This window comes from Leuciscus leuciscus (genome assembly GCF_965113295.1).
Source record: "Leuciscus leuciscus genome assembly, chromosome: 10".
In the NCBI taxonomy this organism is placed as follows: Eukaryota; Metazoa; Chordata; class Actinopteri; order Cypriniformes; family Leuciscidae; genus Leuciscus; species Leuciscus leuciscus.
The window spans coordinates 26,729,754-26,752,435 of record NC_138734.1 but is presented as its reverse complement, the minus strand read 5'-3'; the positions used below and the strand labels follow the sequence as shown (position 1 = coordinate 26,752,435).

The 22,682-nt window shown below is 39.6% G+C and overlaps 1 protein-coding gene across 1 annotated transcript; it reads left to right on the top strand.

Moving 5' to 3' along the window:
- Nucleotides 1-11,764: 11,764 nt before the first annotated feature.
- LOC309508224 (uncharacterized protein) lies at nt 11,765-15,437 on the top strand (the record flags this gene model as incomplete). Its single annotated transcript, XM_082182742.1, has 4 exons — nt 11,765-11,900; nt 12,017-12,100; nt 12,134-12,998; nt 15,380-15,437. The coding sequence occupies 4 exons, from the start codon at nt 11,765-11,767 to the stop codon at nt 15,435-15,437; spliced, it is 1,143 nt and encodes a 380-aa protein (XP_082038868.1).
- Nucleotides 15,438-22,682: the final 7,245 nt, after the last annotated feature.

Genomic DNA, 22,682 nt, shown 5'->3' with positions numbered 1-22,682 from the left:
TGTGCACTATATAAACCCCGGGCTTTCGCCCTTGGGTCTTTGGTGTCAGATCCCAGCATGCACGGCGTTTTGCATTGGGTCCCCTAGCGTAAGATATCTTACGCAGTACGAGAGACCTCTCGTAAGAGAACGTACTCGGTTACTAACGTAACCTCGGTTCTCTCTAGAAGAGGGAACGAGTACTGCGTATCTTGCCGTGCATGCACACACTCTGGTTGCTTCGATGATGAAAAACCAGATAATAGCTGCCTGCGAGCGGTATTTATAGGCCTAGACCACGCCCGTTTCGGCGGGATGTGACGCAGTGGGCGCAAAGCACCCTCATTGGGTCTGGCGTCACGCCAGGCCTCGCTCGATAGGCTGCTGCAGTTGCCGCAGAACAGCCAATAGGCGCGCGAGCTGCCTCGCCTATGTCTGTATGCTGCCACAACGCGTTTTGCATTATTACAAAATTAAGGATAATTTTTTGGCTTCAATATCTCGCGGAAAAAGGATTTTCCCCTAGCGTAAGATATCTTACGCAGTACTCGTTCCCTCTTCTAGAGAGAACCGAGGTTACGTTAGTAACCGAGTACGTTTTACATAGAAAGCAGGTGTGTTTACACAGAATAGAATGACAAAAATGTAATCCAATAAAAAAGGCATGCTGCTGGGCGAATAACGCCTACTTAAACTAGATTTGGTGTGTGAATAATCCTGAAGAATCAACAAGGACTCCAACAACCCTGATAACTGTCTGTTTAGCCTGATGCCTGGCAAGCACTTCCGTAGTCTGAGGACAAAAACTGAGAGGCTTATTAGGAGCTTCTTTGCTCATTAGACTCCTTAACCTGGACATGCCTGTAACACTTATCTCACAAGTCTCTCGATCAGTATATTTGGGTATATATTATGAGTCAGTTGCACATAGCACTTGTGTTGTTGTTATTTTCCCTGTTCTCAAGCCTCAGATGTCATGTGCTCATAGACTGCCACAATCCATTCACTGCCCTTGATGTGTAAAATGTCTAAAAAGCTGCAACAATGTGCCTTTGATGAAGAACTGCATTTGTCAGGTTAGCAGCATCAAATCATTAGACAGTCATGCCAGTTTTACATAGAAAGCAGGTGTGTTTACACGGAATAGAATGACAAAAATGTAATTCAATAAAAAAAGGCATGCTGCTGGGCGAATAACGCCTACTTAAACTAGATTTGGTGTGTGAATAATCCTGAAGAACTGCACAAGGAAACAACCCAGTTAATTAGTAAATTCTTCACTCCACAAAGTCATGCGTAAACTTATCCGAACAATATTATTACAATATTAAAGTTATTATTTTTGTATGTTTTATTTTGAGACTAGCCACACTTTTTTTCTCACATAATAATTTATACTTTAAAGATTCTATTGTTCATGGTTATTTACCTTTCAGTCATAATGCTATGATATATTCATTTGATTAACTTGAAATGTTTCAAACTGTAAAGAAGTTAATATGTAACCAAGATAATAAATGCTGCTAAATAGTTTCTCACTGTCATTTAATACCTAAATGCATTAACTAATGCATTTACTCAAATTGTAATGCTGATATTATAATTTGTAAGGAAAATTGTGCATTAAATTGGGAAGTATATCCGGGGAAACTTTTACAAAAGAAACACGCACATAAACAAATGCATGTCTCTTTGTAGTCTCGCAAAGCTGTTTACAACAAAAATGTTGAACTTGAAAAATGTTTTTGCGCAAGTGCACTTGCTAAATGAAGGCGGATTGTATGGAATGGATCAATCAAAAAACGTTGTTTATTAACGAGCAGTAGTCACGCACTTACAGAAACGCAGTTCAAGTTAACGCCATGGGTCACTGCAATTCATGGGTTTCATTAGGTCCCTTTCCACAGGTGTATAAAATCAAGCACCTAGATTATGAATGCAGACTGCATTGTGCTTGATTAATACACCTGTGGAAAGGGACCTGATGAAATCCATGAATACTGAATCTGGTCCTCCAATTTCAGTACAGAAGGGGTTTTTCCACAGTTTTCGAATGTCCCCAACACACCGTCCCCGTGCTCATAATAAACTCTTAAAAACTCAACGAGCTGCTGACTTCTCCAAGTGATGCTGCATGTAGAGCGCGAGGGACAGACGCAGCAGTGTGCAGATCGCGACGCGCGTCTTTAAATTAAGTAAATGGGAGCGCGCACCCCATTTACGCGCACATTATGAACGTAGCGCTAGAGGGAGTTTACGCTGTACGAAATACCCCAACCTCAGACCAAAGGTCAGGCCCTGTAGATAGGCCAGCCTATATCATATTAAGCAGAAATGTACCTTAGCATATTTCAAGAAGAAGCTGATATCTCGATTGAATTGATGCTTGAAGAATGCACTTCCACAACAGCCACGCTATCGGTTAAAGTTTTCTATGCAGAATTTGATTTGACAACAGTCACGAGACCGATTACTCGATCCAATCACGTTGATGGATAAAAAATAAAAATTTAAAACAATTATGCAACGATTAACACTAGAAGTGCCATGGCGGTCATTTTGACCGTTTTGAATTTTATATCTGCAATAACTTTGTTGAAAAAATAAATAAAATCCTGCCAGTACCTGACTTTTCCTAAAAGTGTCTGTATTTTCATTTAAAATGTTTTTCATATAAATTGCACATAAGGCAAAAAAACAAATGAACATATTTACCTATTTCGGCCATAGACGGTCATATTGACCGCACTGAATTTCGCGGTATTATTATAGGCTATACCAATATACACAACAATAAAATGTGGTAAAAATACACAAAACATATTCAACAACAAATAATTTAAATGTAATGATATTCAGAACAGAACAAGAATGAAAAAATAACTATAAACAAGCCAAAATGAAATACTTTATAAGCGAAAGTGAAAGTAAGCAGCGTTAGGCTCACGTAATTCTCTAATAAGAATCAAAATGTTTCAACATTTGCGATGTATTTGGATGGTAAACTATTTTAAACTAAACTACTTTATTATAGGCTTTGTACTTCACTCACGTTCCAATATCGACGGAAAAAATCATCCTCTTCACACGTGCAAAATGGTACGAATTGTACGAGGCTATACTGACTATATAAACAGAGCAGTGGAATTTTTATATGTTAGGTTGACTATTTTATTATGGCTATAATGAACAGGCTGCAATGTCAAGACTGCAATGCTGTAATGTGTGTGTGTGTGTGTGTGTGTGTGTGTCGGCGGGCGCGATCGAACAGTGGAAACATGAAAACATAGGCTACTCCGTTATTTTGTTCAGGACATCTACAGATATTATTTATAAATGTATAATTAAACTTGTTTAAATGTACAGTTTGGTGTTGTTTTGTTTTTAAAATATATCCTAATGCATTAATCTCTCAATTGGGTATCATTAAAGAGATAGAGTTTGGAATCTAGCGGTCAAAATGACCGCTCGCGGCAGTTCTAGTAGTTATGGAATTCTGGCACTTCTAGTGTTAATGACCACAAACGGAAGGAAAATAGCGGCGTAAAAGTACCGAAACATCACTTCAAATATACTCAAGTAAAATTACACAATTTTTAAACTACTCAAAAAAGTAGGCTAGCCTACCATTTCAAAAAAAAAAAAAAAAAAAAAAAAAAAAAAAAAAAAAATATATATATAAAAAAAAAACTAGTCTACTTAAATGATGTTTTATTAACAAAGTTCGGGAGGAGCCACGTTCAGAATTAAACCTAATTAAACATGTGGAGCACATTCAGATAATCAAACCTAATTAGACAGTGGAGCACACTCTGTTAATCAACCCAATCAACGAGTCAAGAGGTGTGGTTTGATGGAAAACTGACATGGAAAGTTCATCTGGATAAAATGAACAGTGTTGTAGTCGAGACCAGCTCACTCGAGTCCGAGTCGAGACCGAGACCAGAGAGGGTCGAGTCCGAGTCGAGACCGAGACCAAAGAGAGTCGAGTCCGAGTCGAGTCGACACCAGGGAGGTTGGATAACCTAAGGTTGGGTCTAAAAACCAGACCTAAAGATATCTATATAAGGCAGACATTTTCAATAGCCTACATAGTTGAGCTAGAGGCTCCACATCACATCTGACCAGGCTCCTGCTGCATTTGCGTGGCGCGAACGTTAGTCTCAAGTCATGCGCAGTTGCGCACAAGAAAGTGAATCAGCAATCATTAGACGTTTCAATCACACAACAATTTAAAGAAATATTAACATACAGTAACAACCATGAAATATTTTGAATGGGACTCGAGTGGACTCGGGAATAAGTCCGAGTCCTAATATGTTCGAGTCGAGTCAATTCCGAGTCAAAATGCACACGAGTCCATGACAAGACCGAGACCATTAAAATATGGTCTCGAGACCGAGTCCGAGTCTCGAGTACACAACACTGAAAATTAACGACAAAAGTAAAAAGGTCATCAACATACTTCGTTGATTATCGGAGGCCCGTTCTTTGTACGTCGCTAACTCAGTTAGCTGGATTTGATTGTTGGCGATTTGGCTTGATCTTGGATTGTTTGGTTCTTCGACGCTCATCCTGGACTTGCTGTCATAGCAACAGGTGCGCAATCAACCTGCTCGCGAGCAGGCTTATTTCATGTTAACAGGATTAGATCCCGGCTTTATAAGCGGAGGTGATATGGGAAGTCTTTCGCAGCCATGTCTTGTCCGTTTTTACGTCAGGAACCTGTTGCTGAAGGTGCCAGAATAATTCGAAGAGCATTTCGAATTAATCGCGTTTTGCGAGATCGACGACAGGATCCTTTAGCGCAGCGCGATAATCTAGATATCGTTTTTCTCGGGAGGGTGTCATCTACATTATCAACTTGTTGGAGCCACACGTTAAATGTTCGACTCGTCGGAGTCGGGCTTTAACAACTGCAAAAACAGATAGCTTTGCGATTCTTTGCGAGTGGCACTTTCCTTTACACTATTGGAGATGCAGAAAACTTGTGTAAAAGTGCTGTATGTCGTGCCATTCGCAAAGTTTATCTGGCACTCAAACAGTTTTGAGGGGGCTTTGTGGTATTTCCAAGCCACTTAAGACCACAGGCTGTGAAGCAGAATTTTTTGGACATTGCAGGTACATTATAATTGTTAATGAAGATCATGTAACCATGATCATGCCAAAAAGTAGCCTAGGACTTACAGTATTTGTTCATCAGGCTTCCCTAACGTGATTGGTGCCATAGACTGCACACACGTCCCCATCAAAGCCCCACCTGGCCCCAATGAAGGGGATTTTGCGAAAGGGATTTCACAGTGTAAATGTGCAGGTAAATTACTATTACAATTCTTAATATTCCAGATTAGAAATGTATAAAAAAAATAATAAAAGTATGCATTTGACTGATTACAAATATTTTAGATGGTGTGTGACTCCATGTTCCACATCACAAATGTGGAAGCCAAATGGCCTGGTTCTGTGCATGACTCCAGGATTTTCAGAGAGTCACATTTATGCACATTATTTGAACTGGTAAGGAAAAAATTAATTTCAAACTCACTGTATTACATAATTTTATTCTGAGCCTAACAAAACTGCATTTTTCCAGGTGCTTAAGATGGGATCCTGCTTGGTGACCGGGGCTATGCCTGCAGGCAGTACTTCATGACGCCATTCCCTGACCCAAACCCGTTTCAATACAGCTCTAGCCAGGACAAGGCGACACATTGAAATGACCTTTGGGCAACTAAAGGGAAGATTTCAGTGTCTGAAGGGTCTGAGGGTTGCACCTGACAGGGCCTGTGACATTATTGTTGCATGTGCCATCCTCCACAATATTGCCACCATCTGAAAGGAGAGGACCCCTGTGGTGGAGGTGCAGCCTGATGACCTCCAGCCAGTGCACTTGGACCAACCTAGTGGCTGAGATGCAATTGTGGAACACCATCTTTTTTTCTTTTTTTTAATTAACACACAAACCTTCATTAAATTAATAATAGAAGACAAGACAACATGCTTAGTTCATTGAGTTTTATTTCAATTATTGTTTCTCAAGAAAAGCCAGTGATGGTAATCTTTTGCCTGCAATAAGATATATTGTTATCCGAGGTCAGCAATAGTACTCTTGTGAAAAATAGTGTATTTAGCACTTACTCTGAAGGTCCTTTTGAAGCAACTCAATCTCTAGTGCCAGTTTTTTCTTCTTTAAGGTGTCAAGTTCTATTTCTCCCCTTAATTTTTGTTTAAGATCAAAATACTAAATTTTCTGTTGAAGATTATTTTTATATAGGGTACGGATATCACCCTGTGCCATAAAAAAAAAAAAAAAAGACTTAAAGGTTTAAAAACACAAGCCTCATGCAACAGAAATAAAAAGGAAAAGTAGACTGCCCACCTCACTTTGTGCTGTAGGCCTGTCTGTAGGCATTTCCTCCTGCAACTCATATTGCAGTCAGAAATAATATGTACACACCTATAAATGAAAGTTATTTATGCACTTACAAGTACTTCCTCCAAAAGACATTAGCAAGTGCACTTGCGCAAAAACAGTTTTCAGGTTCAACATTTTTGTTGTAAACAGCTTTGCGAGACTACAAAGAGACATGCATTTGTTTATGTGCGTGTTTCTTTTGTAAAAGTTTCCCCGGATATACTTCCCAATTTAATGCACAAAGTGTTGCACTTTCTTTCCATTTGATGTAAAGTTAGAAAAAGTCCACTTACTGCACAGCCACCACTTTCTTGGGAACAGGTAAAAGTGTTGGTGTATTATGGAGAACTACACAAAAGAGTAGAACTCAATGGCATTACAATGAACTACACTAGGAAAAAACATGATCAATAACATATTGCAAAATATTTTTACATTAAGTTATGCAGTTTTCACCTTCACAAGTCAAAGCAATTGACTCATTATTTATCTGTTGAAATGACTGTACCAGCCATTTGGATTATAGACATAATTTAATGCAGCAACAAATTATTTATAGTGTAGCAAGATGATTTAAAAATCATTTACCTGTAATTAAGGTGTTCCTGTCGGTGTTTGGTGTTTTATGCCCCCAACGGCGCCTTCCAGGCAGCGAGGGGATGGGTAGGTTTAAGGTTGAGGGTAGGGTTAGCTGCCTCTAAGGAGCCATTGGGGGCTTAAAACACCATCGAGCGTTGCTGTCACTGGCTTTAGGTCTAAGGAAGAGCTGCCCCCAGGGATGCCCTCCACAATGGGTCGGTTCTCATTTAGCCCAAGGGCCAGCTCTTCTGCCGGGGTATAATGTGGGGGTGCAGGACCACCACCTGTTTTTTTCTGCTCCGCCTTTTTCTTGATTGCTGTTATAAACAGACAAACACATCATTTAAAATGTTTTTGGTAAAAGAGACTAAACAGTAGAAGTAGAAAAGATTACCAGTTTGAAGAATATTCGTGTACTTCACTTTTACTTGTTTCCATGTTCTAGTGGGTCCTGAGCTGGCTCTGACATTAAGCAATCATGAAATTATTAAAATACAAGAATATATACTGTAATAAGTGATATAACCATAACATGGAACACTTACACATTTAATTTGTCTGCTACTTTTTGCCAGCCCTCTCTCCTGGCTTTTGCACACTTTGAGGTGTTCCCTGGCGTTTTAATTATTTTTTTCAAACTCATACCCTTCCAGTAATAATTATTGCTCTGCTGTGTTGAAAAACTGAGTGCGCTCTTTGGCCATGGTGAGCAGCCAATAGCAGCGTTGCTGATCAATGTTTCTATTATCGATACATATCCCCTTTTAAACAAGCGCATGAACGCGCAATTATCTCACTAACTCAATCCAGCTATCATAACCGGCAGTTGTGTTCGAAGAACCTAATTAGCCAGATCATGATTAGCACGATGATATCATCTTGGATGTCTCGTTTGATCTCGGATGTTTTAAGCAACGTACGAAGAACGGGCCCCAGGAAGGGAATGGGGAGCAAGTAGATCATCTCTGCAAAATATATACTGGGCACCCATGAGATCTGTTTTTGATTATGGATGTATTGCTTGCATGTCAGCAGCAGAATCAAACCTCAAGAGATTAGATGTTTTGCAAGCTCAGGCTCTGAGAATCTGCAGTGGATCCTTTAAAACATCTCCTGTATCATCGATGCAGGTGGAAATGGGAGAAATGCCTTCAAGAATCAGAAGATTGAAATGAATGGTGGCATACTGGGTTAATCTCCAGGGACATAATGAGTTGCATCCTGTCAAAAGTGTATTAACAGAATGTTGGGAACATAATGAAACAAATTATACTAGTTTTGGATGGATAGGTAATGCAAAGGCAAGAAATATAGGATTACACCAATTACAGTACAGTAATACAGTTTCAATTTCTTCCATTCCTCCTTGGTTATTCCCTTTGCCAAATGTTGACCTCAACATACAGCAGGAATTGAAAGATAATTTGGTACAACTTCCAACATGGTTTATACTGTAGTCCAGAATTATTTTAAGGAACATTATCCAGAATAAGTGTTTTTATTTACAGATGGATCCAAAGATCCTGAAACAGGATTTGCAGGTGCAGCAGTATATATTCCAATGAGAGATTGTTTTATTAAGAAAAGAGTGACCAATCATTTGTCAGTATATGCAACAGAACTGTTGGCAATATTACTGGCCCTGCAGTGGATAGAGGAGAAGAAAATAAAAAAACACTGTCATTGCATCAGATACTCATCACTTGAAAGTTTACGATCTGGCAGGTCATTAGTTAGGATGGATATTATCAATGAGATATTCTGTAAGATGTATAATATGAAAGTTATGGGTATTTCTACACGTTTCATTTGGGTCCCTGCTCATGTTGGTGTGGAAGGAAATGAGAAGGTGGATATTCTGGCTAAACAAACTCTAAGAATAAAGCAAATAGATTTTCAGGTCCCATTAAGTAAAGCAGAAGCTAAAGTACTCATAAGAACATATGCACAATCAGTATGGCAGGTATATTGGGATGATAATGAAACAGGTAGACATTTATACAATATACAAAAACAAGTTGGTGCTGGGAGGAGGGAGAGCAGGAATCGAAGAGAAGGAAGTATTATAACTCGGATGAGAATAGGTCATACTGGACTTAACAGTACACAATATAAAATTGGAAAACACCCAACTGGGGAATGCATACACTGTAGCCAACAAGAAACAGTTGAGCATGTATTAATCCATTGTAGGAAATATAACAATAAGAGATGTCACCTTATTCAATCATTGAAGAAAGTAAAACATCATGACCTTACTTTATCAGGTCTATTAAGGGTAGATCATAAGTTGTATGATGAAATTATTAAATTTGTGAAAGAAAGTAAATTATATAAAAGAATATAGCGGGTTTTTTGTTTTTTTGTTTATTTATTCTGTTTTATTTTCCAGTTTGTTTATTTGTTTTGCTTGGTTTTTATGTTTATTTATATTTTGTATAAAAGTAAATAACCTGGGGCCTGTTTCAGAAAGGAGGTTAAGTGAAAACTCTGAGTATGTTAACCCTGAAATGAGGGAAACTCTGGGTTTTCTGTTTCAGAATGGGAGGTATGTTAAACCTGAGAAAGCAGAGTAAGTCAAGCCCGTTTCTGAAAGAGAGGTAACTTATACTCAGAGTCAGTTACCATGGTAACTTACTCTGTGAACCTAACCTGGTCAGGAGCAGGTTTTCTTCAGTAAACCCAGAGTTTCTATCGGTCTCCTCCCCTTTTTTAAAGAGGAAGTGGTGTTTAAACACCTCATTCATTCTTTCAGTACATTTTTATTAATAAAATTGATCTTTTATTAATAAATAAAATATTGCTATTTTTTTCCCCAATTTTTTTTTATAAGATGAAGTCTATATAACTCCTTAACTGGCAACTGAAAATACAGTAGTAGATTAGAGTTACATAATGTAGTTCTAAACAAATTCTACAGAATTAAACTGTGGCATTTACTGAGAATCACTGAACTGTGGTTCATCTGTGCACCCGAAGTTGATGGACCCTCCTCCTGCTGTTCTTCCACACTCTGGGGGCGGGGGAGAGATAAGAATACCCGTTTATACTTAGATTTAAACTTTGATTCTATAGGCTACTCCACATAAAAATTTGAAATAATCCGAATGTGTAGATTGTTTGATGTGTAGACACATAATATTAACATTACCTCTGTAGGCCTCTCTGTGGCAGCAGAAACTCTTTATCCCCATCGTCCTGTGAAGATGAGCATTTGGTTGAGTACACTTTATAACACTATTTGTCATCATTTCTGGTGTATTGAGTAGGCTACTTACAACTGCCTGGGGTTCTGTTGGGACAGGAGGCTCCAAAAGACAGATATTACCATCAGAATCTTTTGGGACCAACAAAAAACCCAACCCAAAGTAAAATAAATGGAAATATCAAAAATAACACGTATGTAAACCTCTACATTTTATGAGGCCTCTACAAGTCCCTCAGCCAAAAATGCTGCTGCACTGCTAGACACTGGATGCTTTAGTTATTTAATATGTCAAATGTTTGTAAAGTCAGGTAGCCTACACCCATGTACACTCAAGCCTTACTTGATTGAATTATGTTTTTATATTTAATTTTCAGCTGCTGCCATGTTCTTTTAATACCTGCAGGATTGCCCCTACATGAAAATTAAAATTAGGTTGAATAACATACTGTTCTTCCAGTTTCACCTCTGATATTATAACAGTTGGGTAAGTTACTTGTATTACTAACTACAAATGACATCTTCAACAGTGTAATTAGATTAATGCAATAATGACTATCTTTAGAAAGTATTGGTCTACTTATTACTAAATCCCATATCAACCTCAACCATTTGAACAATACAAGGAGAGACAAGAAACTGCACTTTTAATGCTTTCAAATAAACAATATACAATTGCATGAATTATTCTTGAATTGACCAAAGTGTGTAGAGGGAGAATGTTACATTAAAAATATACCTTTTAAAAATGTATGTTAAATATACAGAACTGTTCTATAGTCTAATATAATTACATCAGATTTTACTTTAAATTACAGAAGAATTAAGAGTAATCCCTTTAATTAAATTACAGTATTAATGTTCTAATACTGTAAAATTACAGTAATAATGTTCGTACTGGTGAGAAATATGAAGACCTCTTTTTGTCTGGCGCTGTTGCCATGGTGACTCATAATATCTGTGCTCCATTGATAATGGCTTTTTATAGTTGTGGTGCACGCGCTTAACTCAGAGTAGGTCAACTCAGAGTTGATTGAACTAACTAATTTCAGCTGTTCTGTAACCGAAAACTCAGAGTTTCCCATCTCAGGGTAAGTCAACTCAGAGTTCAAGTTTTAACTCAGAGTTGGTTGAACCTCCTTTCTGAAACAGGTCCCTGATCCATATTCCATTCCAGTTGGTGGCAGTAATGCACCAATTGTCACAGTGTCTGGTTTGTGTTCCCTGGGTAACCACTAGAGGTCCTCTTCCCCCACGGTGTCTTTCACTCATAACTACATTTCCCATCATCCTGTTCTGTCACTCATTGATCATTGCACTCAGCTGTTTCCCGTCACCTTGTTAGTATCTGTGTGTATATATACCCTGTCTGTTTAGTCATTGTCATGGAGTCCTTTTATATTGTCACACCACTTCTGGTAGTCTGTTTTTGCCTGTTCTTGTTTTGGATTGACTCATTGGATTTTGACCCTGGCCTGGACTGGATTGTGAGTACGGAATACCCTATTAAAATACTGCAATTGGATCTCCCTTTTCCCGTGTGTGTTTCGTGACAGAAGGACTCCATCATGTCAAGATCCAGCGGTATGGGTTTTCGTGACTCTTCCTCAACCACCAAGAGGGAGAGGAGGCAGCAGAGTGGGATTTTGCGAGCCGAAGAGGAGGAGCCTCGCATGACTTTATTTGACTGTTTTGCTCTATGTGCTCGCATCAGGGAGGAGAGTGCTGCGCTCCCGGTGAATTCCGGGGAGAGAGCAGCATCCAGTCGCTTGCGGACACGACGGAGGAAGAGGAAGACTTCCCGTCTCCCTAATGTCCTGGAGACCGTCCCCGTGCAGCCTGCTGTTGTCCCGGAGGTCGTCCCCGTGCAGCCCGCTGTCGTCCCGGAGGTCGTCCCCGTGCAGCCCGCTGTCGTCCCGGAGGTCGTCCCCGTGCAGCCCGCTGTTGTCCCGGAGGTCGTCCCCGTGCAGCCCGCTGTCGTCCCGGAGGTCGTTCCCGTACAGCCCGCTGTCGTCCCGGAGGTTGTCCCCAGCGCCTCACCCTGCGGGCGCCGCCCCAGCGTCTCGCCCTGCCGGCGCCGCTCCGGCGTCTCGCCCTGCAGGCACCACTCCAGCGGCTTGCCCTGCCGGCACCGCCCCAGCGCCTCGCTCTGCCAGCGCCGTCCCAGTGTCTCGCCCTACCAGTTCCACCGATGCAACCTGCCGATCCAGAGACTGTTCAGGTCACGTCTGCAGATCCAGAGACTGTTCAGGTCACGTCTGCTGAGCCAGTGTCTCCGGACAAGATGGCCGCCACCGAGCCGGTGTCTCCAGACAAGATGGCAGAGCCTGTGTCTTTGGACAAGATGGCCGCCGCCGAGCCTGTGTCTCCGGACAAGATGGCCACCGACGAGCCTGTGTCTGTTTCTGAGCTGGTGTCTGTTCCTATTCATAAGCCAGTGTCTCCGGACAAGATGGCCGCCACCGAGCCAGTGTCTCCGGACAAGATGGCCACCGACGAGCCTGTGGCTGTTCCTGAGCCGATGTCTGTTCCTGTTCCTGAGCCGATGCCTGTTCCGGTGTCTGTTCCTGAGCCGGTGCCTGTTCCGGTGTCTGTTCCTGTGCCTGAGCCGGTGTCTGTTCCTGAGCCTGTTTCTGTGCCCTGGCCTCCTGAAGGGTCGTCTCCGCCCTGGCCGCCCGAGGGAAAGTCTCCGCCCTGGCCGCCCGAGGGAAAGTCTCCGCCCTGGCCGCCCGAAGGAAAGTCTCCGCCCTGGCCGCCCGAGGGAAAGTCTCCGCCCTGGCCGCCCGAGGGAAAGTCTCCGCCCTGGCCGCCCGAGGGAAAGTCTCCGCCCTGGCCGCCCGAGGGAAAGTCTCCGCCCTGGCCGCCCGAGGGAAAGTCTCCGCCCTGGCCGCCCGAGGGAAAGTCTCCGCCCTGGCCGCCCGAGGGAAAGTCTCCGCCCTGGCCGCCCGAGGGAAAGTCGTCTTCACTCTGGCCGCCCGATGGACGCCCGAGGGACTGTCGTCTTCACTCTGGCCGCCCGATGGACGCCCGAGGGACTGTCGTCTTCTTCATGGCCGCCCGATGGGTCGTCTGCTTCGCCCTGGCCACCCGATGGGTCGTCTGCTTCGCCCTGGCCGCCCGATGGACTGTCGTCTCCTTCATGGCCGCCCGAGGGGTCGTCTGCTTCGCCCTGGCCGCCCGAGGGGTCGTCTGCTTCGCCCTGGCCGCCCGATGGACTGTCTGCTTCACCCTGGCCGCCGGCTAAGCCGTCACCCAGTTTCTGTTCCCCTTCATGGACCTGGCCCCCCATCCCTCCCCCTGATCCTCCACCATTCCACCTCCCTCCTGGACTTTTGTTTTGTTTTATAGTTATGTCTTGGAGCGTCTGGTAGCCGCTCCGTAGAGGGGGGGTTATGTCACAGTGTCTGGTTTGTGTTCCCTGGGTAACCACTAGAGGTCCTCTTCCCCCACGGTGTCTTTCACTCATAACTACATTTCCCATCATCCTGTTCTGTCACTCATTGATCATTGCACTCAGCTGTTTCCCGTCACCTTGTTAGTATCTGTGTGGATATATACCCTGTCTGTTTAGTCATTGTCATGGAGTCCTTGTATATTGTCACACCACTTCTGGTAGTCTGTTTTTGCCTGTTCTTGTTTGTTTTCTTGTTTTGGATTGACTCATTGGATTTTGACCCTGGCCTGGACTGGATTGTGAGTACGGAATACCCTATTAAAATACTGCAATTGGATCTCCCTTTTCCCGTGTGTGTTTCGTGACACCAATAAGCTAGGTTGCCAACCGCCAATAAACACCAAAAAGAAGAAGAGTCAAGAGGTGTGTAAAGCAAACTTACCTCCCTTCGTTGACAGTTTAACAGCATCCCTGCATAAATACATAGAAAGCAGGTTTATATGCAGAAAAAATGACAATAATTTAATGAAAAAAAGGCATACTGCAGGGCGATACCAGTGAATAACGCCTAGTTAAACTGGATAATTGGTGGTGAGTGACTAATTCAGAGATAATGCAGTCAGAAACGGTTCAGTTAGGCTATTTCGTAAACTCCTCCACGTTTGCCTGAAGCACCAAGTCAAGTGTGTAAATTTTATTGATATGTAGAACAGTTTATTTCGCTAAATTTTCAGTCATTACTACTTTATTTCACTCACATATTCATACATTTTTGGTTACACTTTATTTTGATAGTCCACTTTAGACATTAAGAGCAGACCCTGTGATGTACTCAGCTAAACGCACTACTCTGCTGCAGAGCTTTACAGTCCTTATTAGTGCAGTTCTCATACCGCACCGAAATACATTGAGTTAGTTCGCTTTCTGTTGTTCTACTAGCACACCCACCAAACTGTTAGCATTTAATTGCTCTGAAGAAATCTGACACGTAGCATGTATTGACAAACATATTTGTTGAATTACAGTGGGTGCCAAGAAATGTCTCTGGAAACTTCTAGAGAGACTAAATCATAAAGTGGAACCACACTTTATTTCAATAGACCACTTTATACATTCTACCAACTATAAGTAACTTTGCAACTACATGTCAACTAACACTCAGAGTATTAGTAGGCTAGACTGTCTGTTTAATATAACACTTTAATTTGATGCTCCCCAACAGACATTCTACTGACTATAAGTAACTTTGCAAGTACATGTAAACTTATTCTCCTGATCCGAAGCCTAACCTAACAGTGTACTAATACTCTAATGTGTGTTAGTTGACATGTAGTTGCAAAATTACTTACAGTTGGGAGAATGGTTGGTGGGTGTGCTACATACTAGTAGAACAGTGACAATACAAAGCGAACTTACTCAATGTATTTCAGTGCGGTATGGGAACTGCACTAATAAGGATTGTAAAGCTCTGCAGAGAGTAGTGCGTTTAGCTGAGTACATCACAGGGTCTGCTCTCCCCTCTCTGCATGACAACCATCTGAGACGATGCAGAAATAGAGCTTTAAAATCATCAAGGACTCCAACAACCCTGATAACTGTCTGTTTAGCCTGATGCCTGGCAAGCACTTCCATAGTCTGAGGACAAAAACTGAGAGGCTTATTAGGAGCTTCTTTGCTCATTAGACTCCTTAACCTGGACATGCCTGTAACACTTATCTCACAAGTCTCTCGATCAGTATATTTGGGTATATATTACGAGTCAGTTGCACATAGCACTTGTGTTGTTGTTATTTTCCCTGTTCTCAAGGTTAAAGCCTCAGATGTCATGTGCTCATAGACTGCCACAATCCATTCACTGCCCCTGATGTGTAAAATGTCTAAAAAGCTGCAACAATGTGCCTTTGATGAAGAACTGCATTTGTCAGGTTAGCAGCATCAAATCATTAGACAGTCATGCCAGTTTTACATAGAAAGCAGGTGTGTTTACACGGAATAGAATGACAAAAATGTAATTCAATAAAAAAAGGCATGCTGCTGGGTGAATAACGCCTAGTTAAACTAGATTTATGGTGGTGTGTGAATAATCATGAAGAACTGCACAAGGAAACAACCCAGTTAATTAGTAAATTCTTCACTTCACGAAGTCACGCATAAACGTATCCATATTTAGAACAATATTATTACAATATTAAAATTATTATTTTTGTATGTTTTATTTTGAGACTAGCCACACTTTTTTTTCATAATTTATACTTTAAAGATTCTATTGTTCATTGTTATTTACCTTTCAGTCATAATGCTATGATATATAAATTTGTTTAACTTGAAATGTTTCAAACTGTAAAGGCAGAAATTAATATTAACCAAGATAATAAATGCTGCAAAATTGTAGCTCATTGTCATTTATGATACCTAAATGCATTAACTAATGTTAAGAAATTAAACCTTATTGTAAATTGTTACTTAAATACCAATGCAGAAAACTTGCATAAAACACCACTTTATGATTTGTTCTCTCTAGTGGAACTCAAAATTAAGATTCCGTGGAAATTTCACAGCAAACCACTGTAATTCAATAAATACAGTATGTTGTTGATACCTGCTACTGTACATGTCAGATTTATTCAGCACAATGAATGCTTTTGACAGTTTTTGTAATTTTTAAATTACATGCAATGTAGAGTAAAAAATATTTTTTCAAATATAGTGTATGTGCATCCGCATCCTTTATTGCTGTCAGGATAAACCAGACTTGAAGACAGATTAACGGATACAAACAGTTTATTGCAGATGGGAACAATGCAGGCAAATAAATGGCAGATACATTTTTTTGATGGTGGATAACTCTTTCCAGTATCTTATTGAAAACATATTCAATTTTAATAATTCAGTGCTTGCAAAACTCGTTACTTCCTTTTTTATTACTTTTAACAAAAACAGGTTTCTTTATAGTATTGTTAGTCAACTCTGTTACATTCAATTTTGTTACATACTGTCAGCATTGTTACTCTACCTTGGTAACAGAGTTTGATGGTAACATAATTGACCGTTTTCAACTTTTTAGCCAAAAACTCCACTTGCTACAGTCACGCTTTGACTGTTTTGTTGACTTATCAAAAATATATTTCGGTGAATGTTGTGAGCAGTTATTTATAAATCAGTTTTCTTACTGTTTTTGTATATATATATTTATATGAAAACATATTTCATTTGACTCAACATTTTCTCTTTGGAAAGCTATTGTGCGTTATTTAGAAGGCAGATCAGAATATATGTATGGATGTGTGGTAGACAAACTCATGCCCTTGGAAGTCTTCTTGTGTTTGGGTCTACGTGGTTATTTTGACGTTGTCTCTATAACCTTTCATTGACACTTGCACTATTATTTGAATCAAGTGATTATTTATTGCAAGTCTGACAATGTGAGACTTGTCTTGGTCGCTGTGTTAGTGCACTTATTAGAGGCGTTTGCCTATAATATTATAGCAGGGCAATATAGCCAAAACATTATAATTATCAAACTATTTACAAGATGTTTGCTCTGAAATTGCTTAAAGGGTGAATCAGAATAACCACCATTTCAACAAAACAGCCATGATGAATCAGAATTTTTAATGCAGGAAGTATAATGCAGTACAGTCAAGTTAAAAAGAATTTCACAGTTTTCATGAAGAATTACGCCATTTATATCCACTAACATAATACATAGAAATGAAAAGCATTATATATCAACATATAAAACTAAAACATTTGAATTCTTTACAAATAAACCCGTATAGAATTCTGTGAGCACTTTCAGTTATGAATTGGTTGAGAATTAGACAGCTGGGACTAAATCACAGAAAAGAATCAAAAGCTAATATGCCAGTACTTGATTGGCCAGTAAGCAACCAACTTAAAGGGATATTTCACAATGTAATTGTAAATGTAATTCTGTCATAATTTTCTCACCCTCATGTCATTCCAAACTGGACTGACTTTCATCTTGTATAGAAAAAGAAAAAGAAAAAGAAGAAGAAAAAAAAAAGTGATACGGATATGAAATGACATGAGTAAATGATAAAAAAAAATTTAAACCACCACAGAATACCACTGAAAAAAACCCTGGCAACCATATTGTGACATAGAAACCACCACAACTCTAGTTCTGTTTACACATTTGCTTTGCTCCTTCTGCAATATATGACTATATAAACCAATGAACAACATTTGGTTCAAGCTGATGTATTCCCAATCTGATTTAAAGTCACATTACTTTCACATAACTAAAATTAATGAAAGAAAAGCCCTTTTACCAAACATTTTCATCACAGATTTTTGTTAGTGCACCAACAATCTTGTAAGTTCTCAGTGTTCACATGAAAACTGGAGCATCAAATAATAAAAAAATAAATTAAAAAAACAGCGGACAAGCTCAAAACTCATGTGATGACACGGTCATGTGTTGGCGTCTGCTGCTTGTCCCCCTGGATCTGTAGGCAATCAATCCACACGCCAAGGCAACTGCTGCCAAGAGACAGCTAGCGACAATAACAAGGTTTAGATTCAGACCTTGGCTCATGGTGACCTCTGAAATGTGAGTAAAGGTTGTAACAATTAACACCATTTCTTTAGTATACAATCATCTGATGCACAAGTTGCATGTAGATGCACTGCTTACTTGATGCACTGCTCCTCTTCAGCCGCAGGGGGCCCTGGGAAATGAAGTAGCTGTCGGTCTGAATGGGAGCCTCTCTTTTGTGAGGCTGGTGGGAAGGTGGAGCGACTGTGCTGTTGACGCAACCCTGAGAGCAGCGGGTCTGGGGATTGTTCACCTCGCATATGATGATTGAGCAGCTGATGTACACCTATAGAAGAGCAAGAAAAGAGGAAGACAAAAAGGCAAGAGACAGTGACAGAGACAGAAAAAAAAAAAAAGAGTTAAATATTTCTATTTTATGTCACTTGTCCATATGAGTCCATTTTCTCTTGCTCCAAAATCGCTTAAAAAACATGTAAAGGGCCCATAATGCAACTGCATGACTTCAAGAATTCACTGTTACTAGATCATTAACTGTCACAATTAAAGATGAAAAATGAAACATATATTTAAAAAATCAACCAAAAAATGTTTCTTTGAAAATGAACGACAATGAATGCAAGCTTGAGGGTTAAAAGGTATATTCCATTCACAAAATCTCTCCCTCTATTCAAAATTTCTAAAAGTTACTAATCGCCCTTGCAATTGTATGGAATATATTGTGCCCAGATGTTAATGAATGAATGAATCTACAATTGAAAAAATTTGGCCTCAGCAATATATCTATTTTTAAGAGATACTTTTATTCAGCAAGGATGCATTAAATTGATCAAAAGTGACAGTATAAAGACATTTATAATGTACAAAAATTAATTTTATATATAATTATATATTATATATATAAATACATACTGTAAAAAAAGTTGGATCTACTTGGATATGTAAGTCATTTCAACTTAAATTGCATTAAACTGACTATAGAAGTCAGTATATATCAGTATAAACTGTAAAAAAAAAGTTGCTGCCTTAAATTCCACTTAAATTTCACAAATATCAACTTGTCTATTTAAGTCATTTCAACTTAAATTTCATTCATTTCGCTCACATACATATTCTGGACTAAATGCCATTCTTACCTGGTCATGGAGCCCGATGAATTTGAACGCCTCCATTTCAAACTGGACATATGGTTTGTGGCTTGAGATAATCTGGACCGTTTCATCTACGATGCATCTGAAATAATAAAAAGCACTTAATTCATTTGTGTGACAAACTGAAAAGAGAAGCATATTGTGTAACATATGGATAGAATGTGTAAATGTTCAGGAGTTTGTAGAATCTCACCCATTGGTGATGATGGGATAAGAGATGGGGTAATTGTTATTATCGTAAGGTGTAGCCACACACGACTTGAGGAAGACCTCAGTGTTTTGGACTGGAGTGACAGGTTCAATCTGCATGTATATCTTATCTCCCACACTGTACTCAAGCGGGTAGGATTTTGGATCCCTTCTCATGCTGAAATTGCCTGAAGTATAAAACTCAAACTGATAGCTGAATGTGCCAAAACCCCTTTCTGAGATGATGCGTGTCGATCTGTGAGTATCAAACTCCATTGTAAGGTTTGTCCTTTTCTGGTACTTGCACAGGATTTCAATTTCTAGCTGATTCTTCCTGGTTATAAGTTTCCTGGGATCATCGAATGTACTGATTTTATTCCTGAAGATGAGTTCATTATTGTTCTCCTTCAAAGAAACAGACATTTTGAAATAGTTTAGCTCTGGAATTCACAAGATCTGATTGTAAATGTTGATTTGCTAGGGCGTCTCACCTCAAACTGTGTGCCACATTCATTTAGGAGTGTGCTGGCGAAAATGTAAGAACCATTGGAGTAAACCTGACAAGACGGATCTATCAGTCTCAAATGGCCATCATTGAGTCTTTCGATGGAGGATTTCTCAATTGTCACTGACATTGAGTTTTGTGTGCAGGTTACATGTGCCACGGGTCCTAAAAATAACATTAATAATCATAGGCATGCATAAACATTTCTTCAGAAAAGGACATTTCTATGGAAAATTAACAACTTTTTGAAGTGGGTGGGGACAAATATGTAGTGCAAGATGAGTTATAAATACTAGTGTTCTGCTTTTCCAGATAAATAATGTACATTTTAAATGTACAATATAATATACAGTAAATCTGCTTAAGGTTAATTTTGTCCACCTTTAAGAGCACACCAGCATATAGATGCTTTAAAGCCAATAGACATGGACTAAAAGCCCCAAAATGCAATGAATGAAATGATTTTACTGAAATCAAAACAAACTACATTTTAATTCATGTCATTCATCCCAGCGGAATTATCATTTGGGTCTGCTTTATACCTTCAGAATCCACCTTTGCAACAACGCACCTCATCTCAGAGTGGTAAATATTGGACCTTAAAACAAAGATTTTTTTTTTATCAACAATCACAACATTATGTTAAAATGCGGTTAAAAAAATGTAAAGTACTTTTGCTCAATAAAACATACCCATTTTGTCCTTCTGCAATGAAGCAAAATGGAAAGTGTTGGCCATAGTTCTCTGCAGTTGGTGTCCAGTTAATCACATATTCCCCAGTTGTAGTTTCATACTTTGTGCTGTTCAGAGGTCCACTAATGATGACATCAGTGATTCTGGATAGCAAAAACCACAAAAAAAAACATTGCAAGACAAACAACTTTAGAAGTGCACAACCATATTTCAAAATTTCTTCACAATTCTACACTGACTAATCATCATAGAGTTTGTCCGTGTACATCTAAAACTACATCTACCTCTAATACTACCAATTTGAACAAGAAATGGCTACAACAGACTGTTGGTGTGCCCCTTTTCTGCCCTCCAGGACTTCTATATCTGGTAAAAAAAAAAAGAGGCAGTCGGGGACATTAAACGTCATCACAGAGGTGAGACGCGAGGAGGAGGAAACGAGGATGCACAAATAAGAAATGAGAAGAATAATGAAAGTATAAATCCTTTAGTTTAAAAATGCTCATGCGAATAGCCTTTATATAGGCCTACAGTAATTCTGTTGTGTTTGTTTGTTCTGAGGACATGACTTTGTTTTCCTCACTGGAATTCCAAAACTTGCAACATTCAGAGGCAATAAATACATTAAGGCGATTCTAAGATGGCATTCAATGCGTTTGTCATGTGTACCAAATTCTGTCAATCATCGTTAGAGCGCCAAATTTACTGCCAGGAACTACAGCTGTTCCCTACTATCAATAATAATAGTAGGCGAAAAAGATTATGTGGCAAAAAAAAAAGTATGTTAGAATTCACAGCACTTATAAAAGAGTAGCCGGATGACCTACTACTTCCGACGAAATTCAGAAGCGTGCATATGATGGACACTATCCCATAAGGCCATGGGATAGGATTTGGTACTGGCAGTGGTGGACGAAGTACACATACCATGTACTTGAGTTAAAGTAAAGATACTCAAGGTAAAATATTACTCAAGTAAAAGTAGAAGTGCTGCCTTTAAACATTCACTTGAGTAAAAGTACAAAAGTATTTGCCTTCAAATGTACTTAAGTATCCAAGTACTATGATTTTTTTATTACTATAATGTCCTATTATAATTTTTGTCACAAGACTCTTGCTTAACTCAGTCTACGTGAAGACTCTGTCACTCTTGGCACATCAATCTATTAATAAAATGACATTAATTACATAATTAGTCTATATATATATATATATATATATTTGAATTGAATACATTTTTTGTGTGTTTAATTTTGGACGGAAGGGGACTGATCCCATAAGGTATAATACATTTACAGTATTTACTGTACATATTTTTCACAAGCGTCTATGGTCATAATTATAAACATCCTAATGATATGATACATTCACATAAACCTGCACAATGCCATTGAATATACACACTACATTATGGGAGCAGCCAATTTCCCTACAAAATTAAACACCAAAACGTATTAATGCAGTGTTTCTGCTACTCCTCAGAAAAAAAAATGCTATTATATGCAAGTAATTTTAGTGTCAAGGTAATAAGCAATGTTCATTATGCGTCAGTATTTACCGATAATTGCTGCAATAATAGCTGCTGCTCTCTGCCCCGCTTAAAATTATTGGCAACACAAATTGTTTGGAACTATTGAGAGCTACACGAATCACGTGACCGCGCGGCGGCGAGATCACAGTAGGCTTGCTCGACTTGAAACGGCACACTGCACAGACCAATCGGTGAATGACATTAAAATACCGCAAGAGCGGAGAGTAGACGGCTCTGTATGCTTTTCAATCGCTCTCGCGATTTCGCTCTATACTTTGATGTCATAAACTGATCGGTCTGTGCAGCGCCGGTTCAAGTCGAACAAGCCGTGTGTGTCGCAACCTCTTATATACTGTCTATGGTCGCAACTCTCATATTTAACGGCTCTGGTTCGCGCTTAGTAGATACCACCAAGGCAAGTTCAAAACAAAGCGCGCACGTTGTAGGCTACTGTGATAGGTGGCTCGTTTGACCAGTTAAGTTTTTATCCACTCATAAATAAAAAGGAACGACTGATTTTGA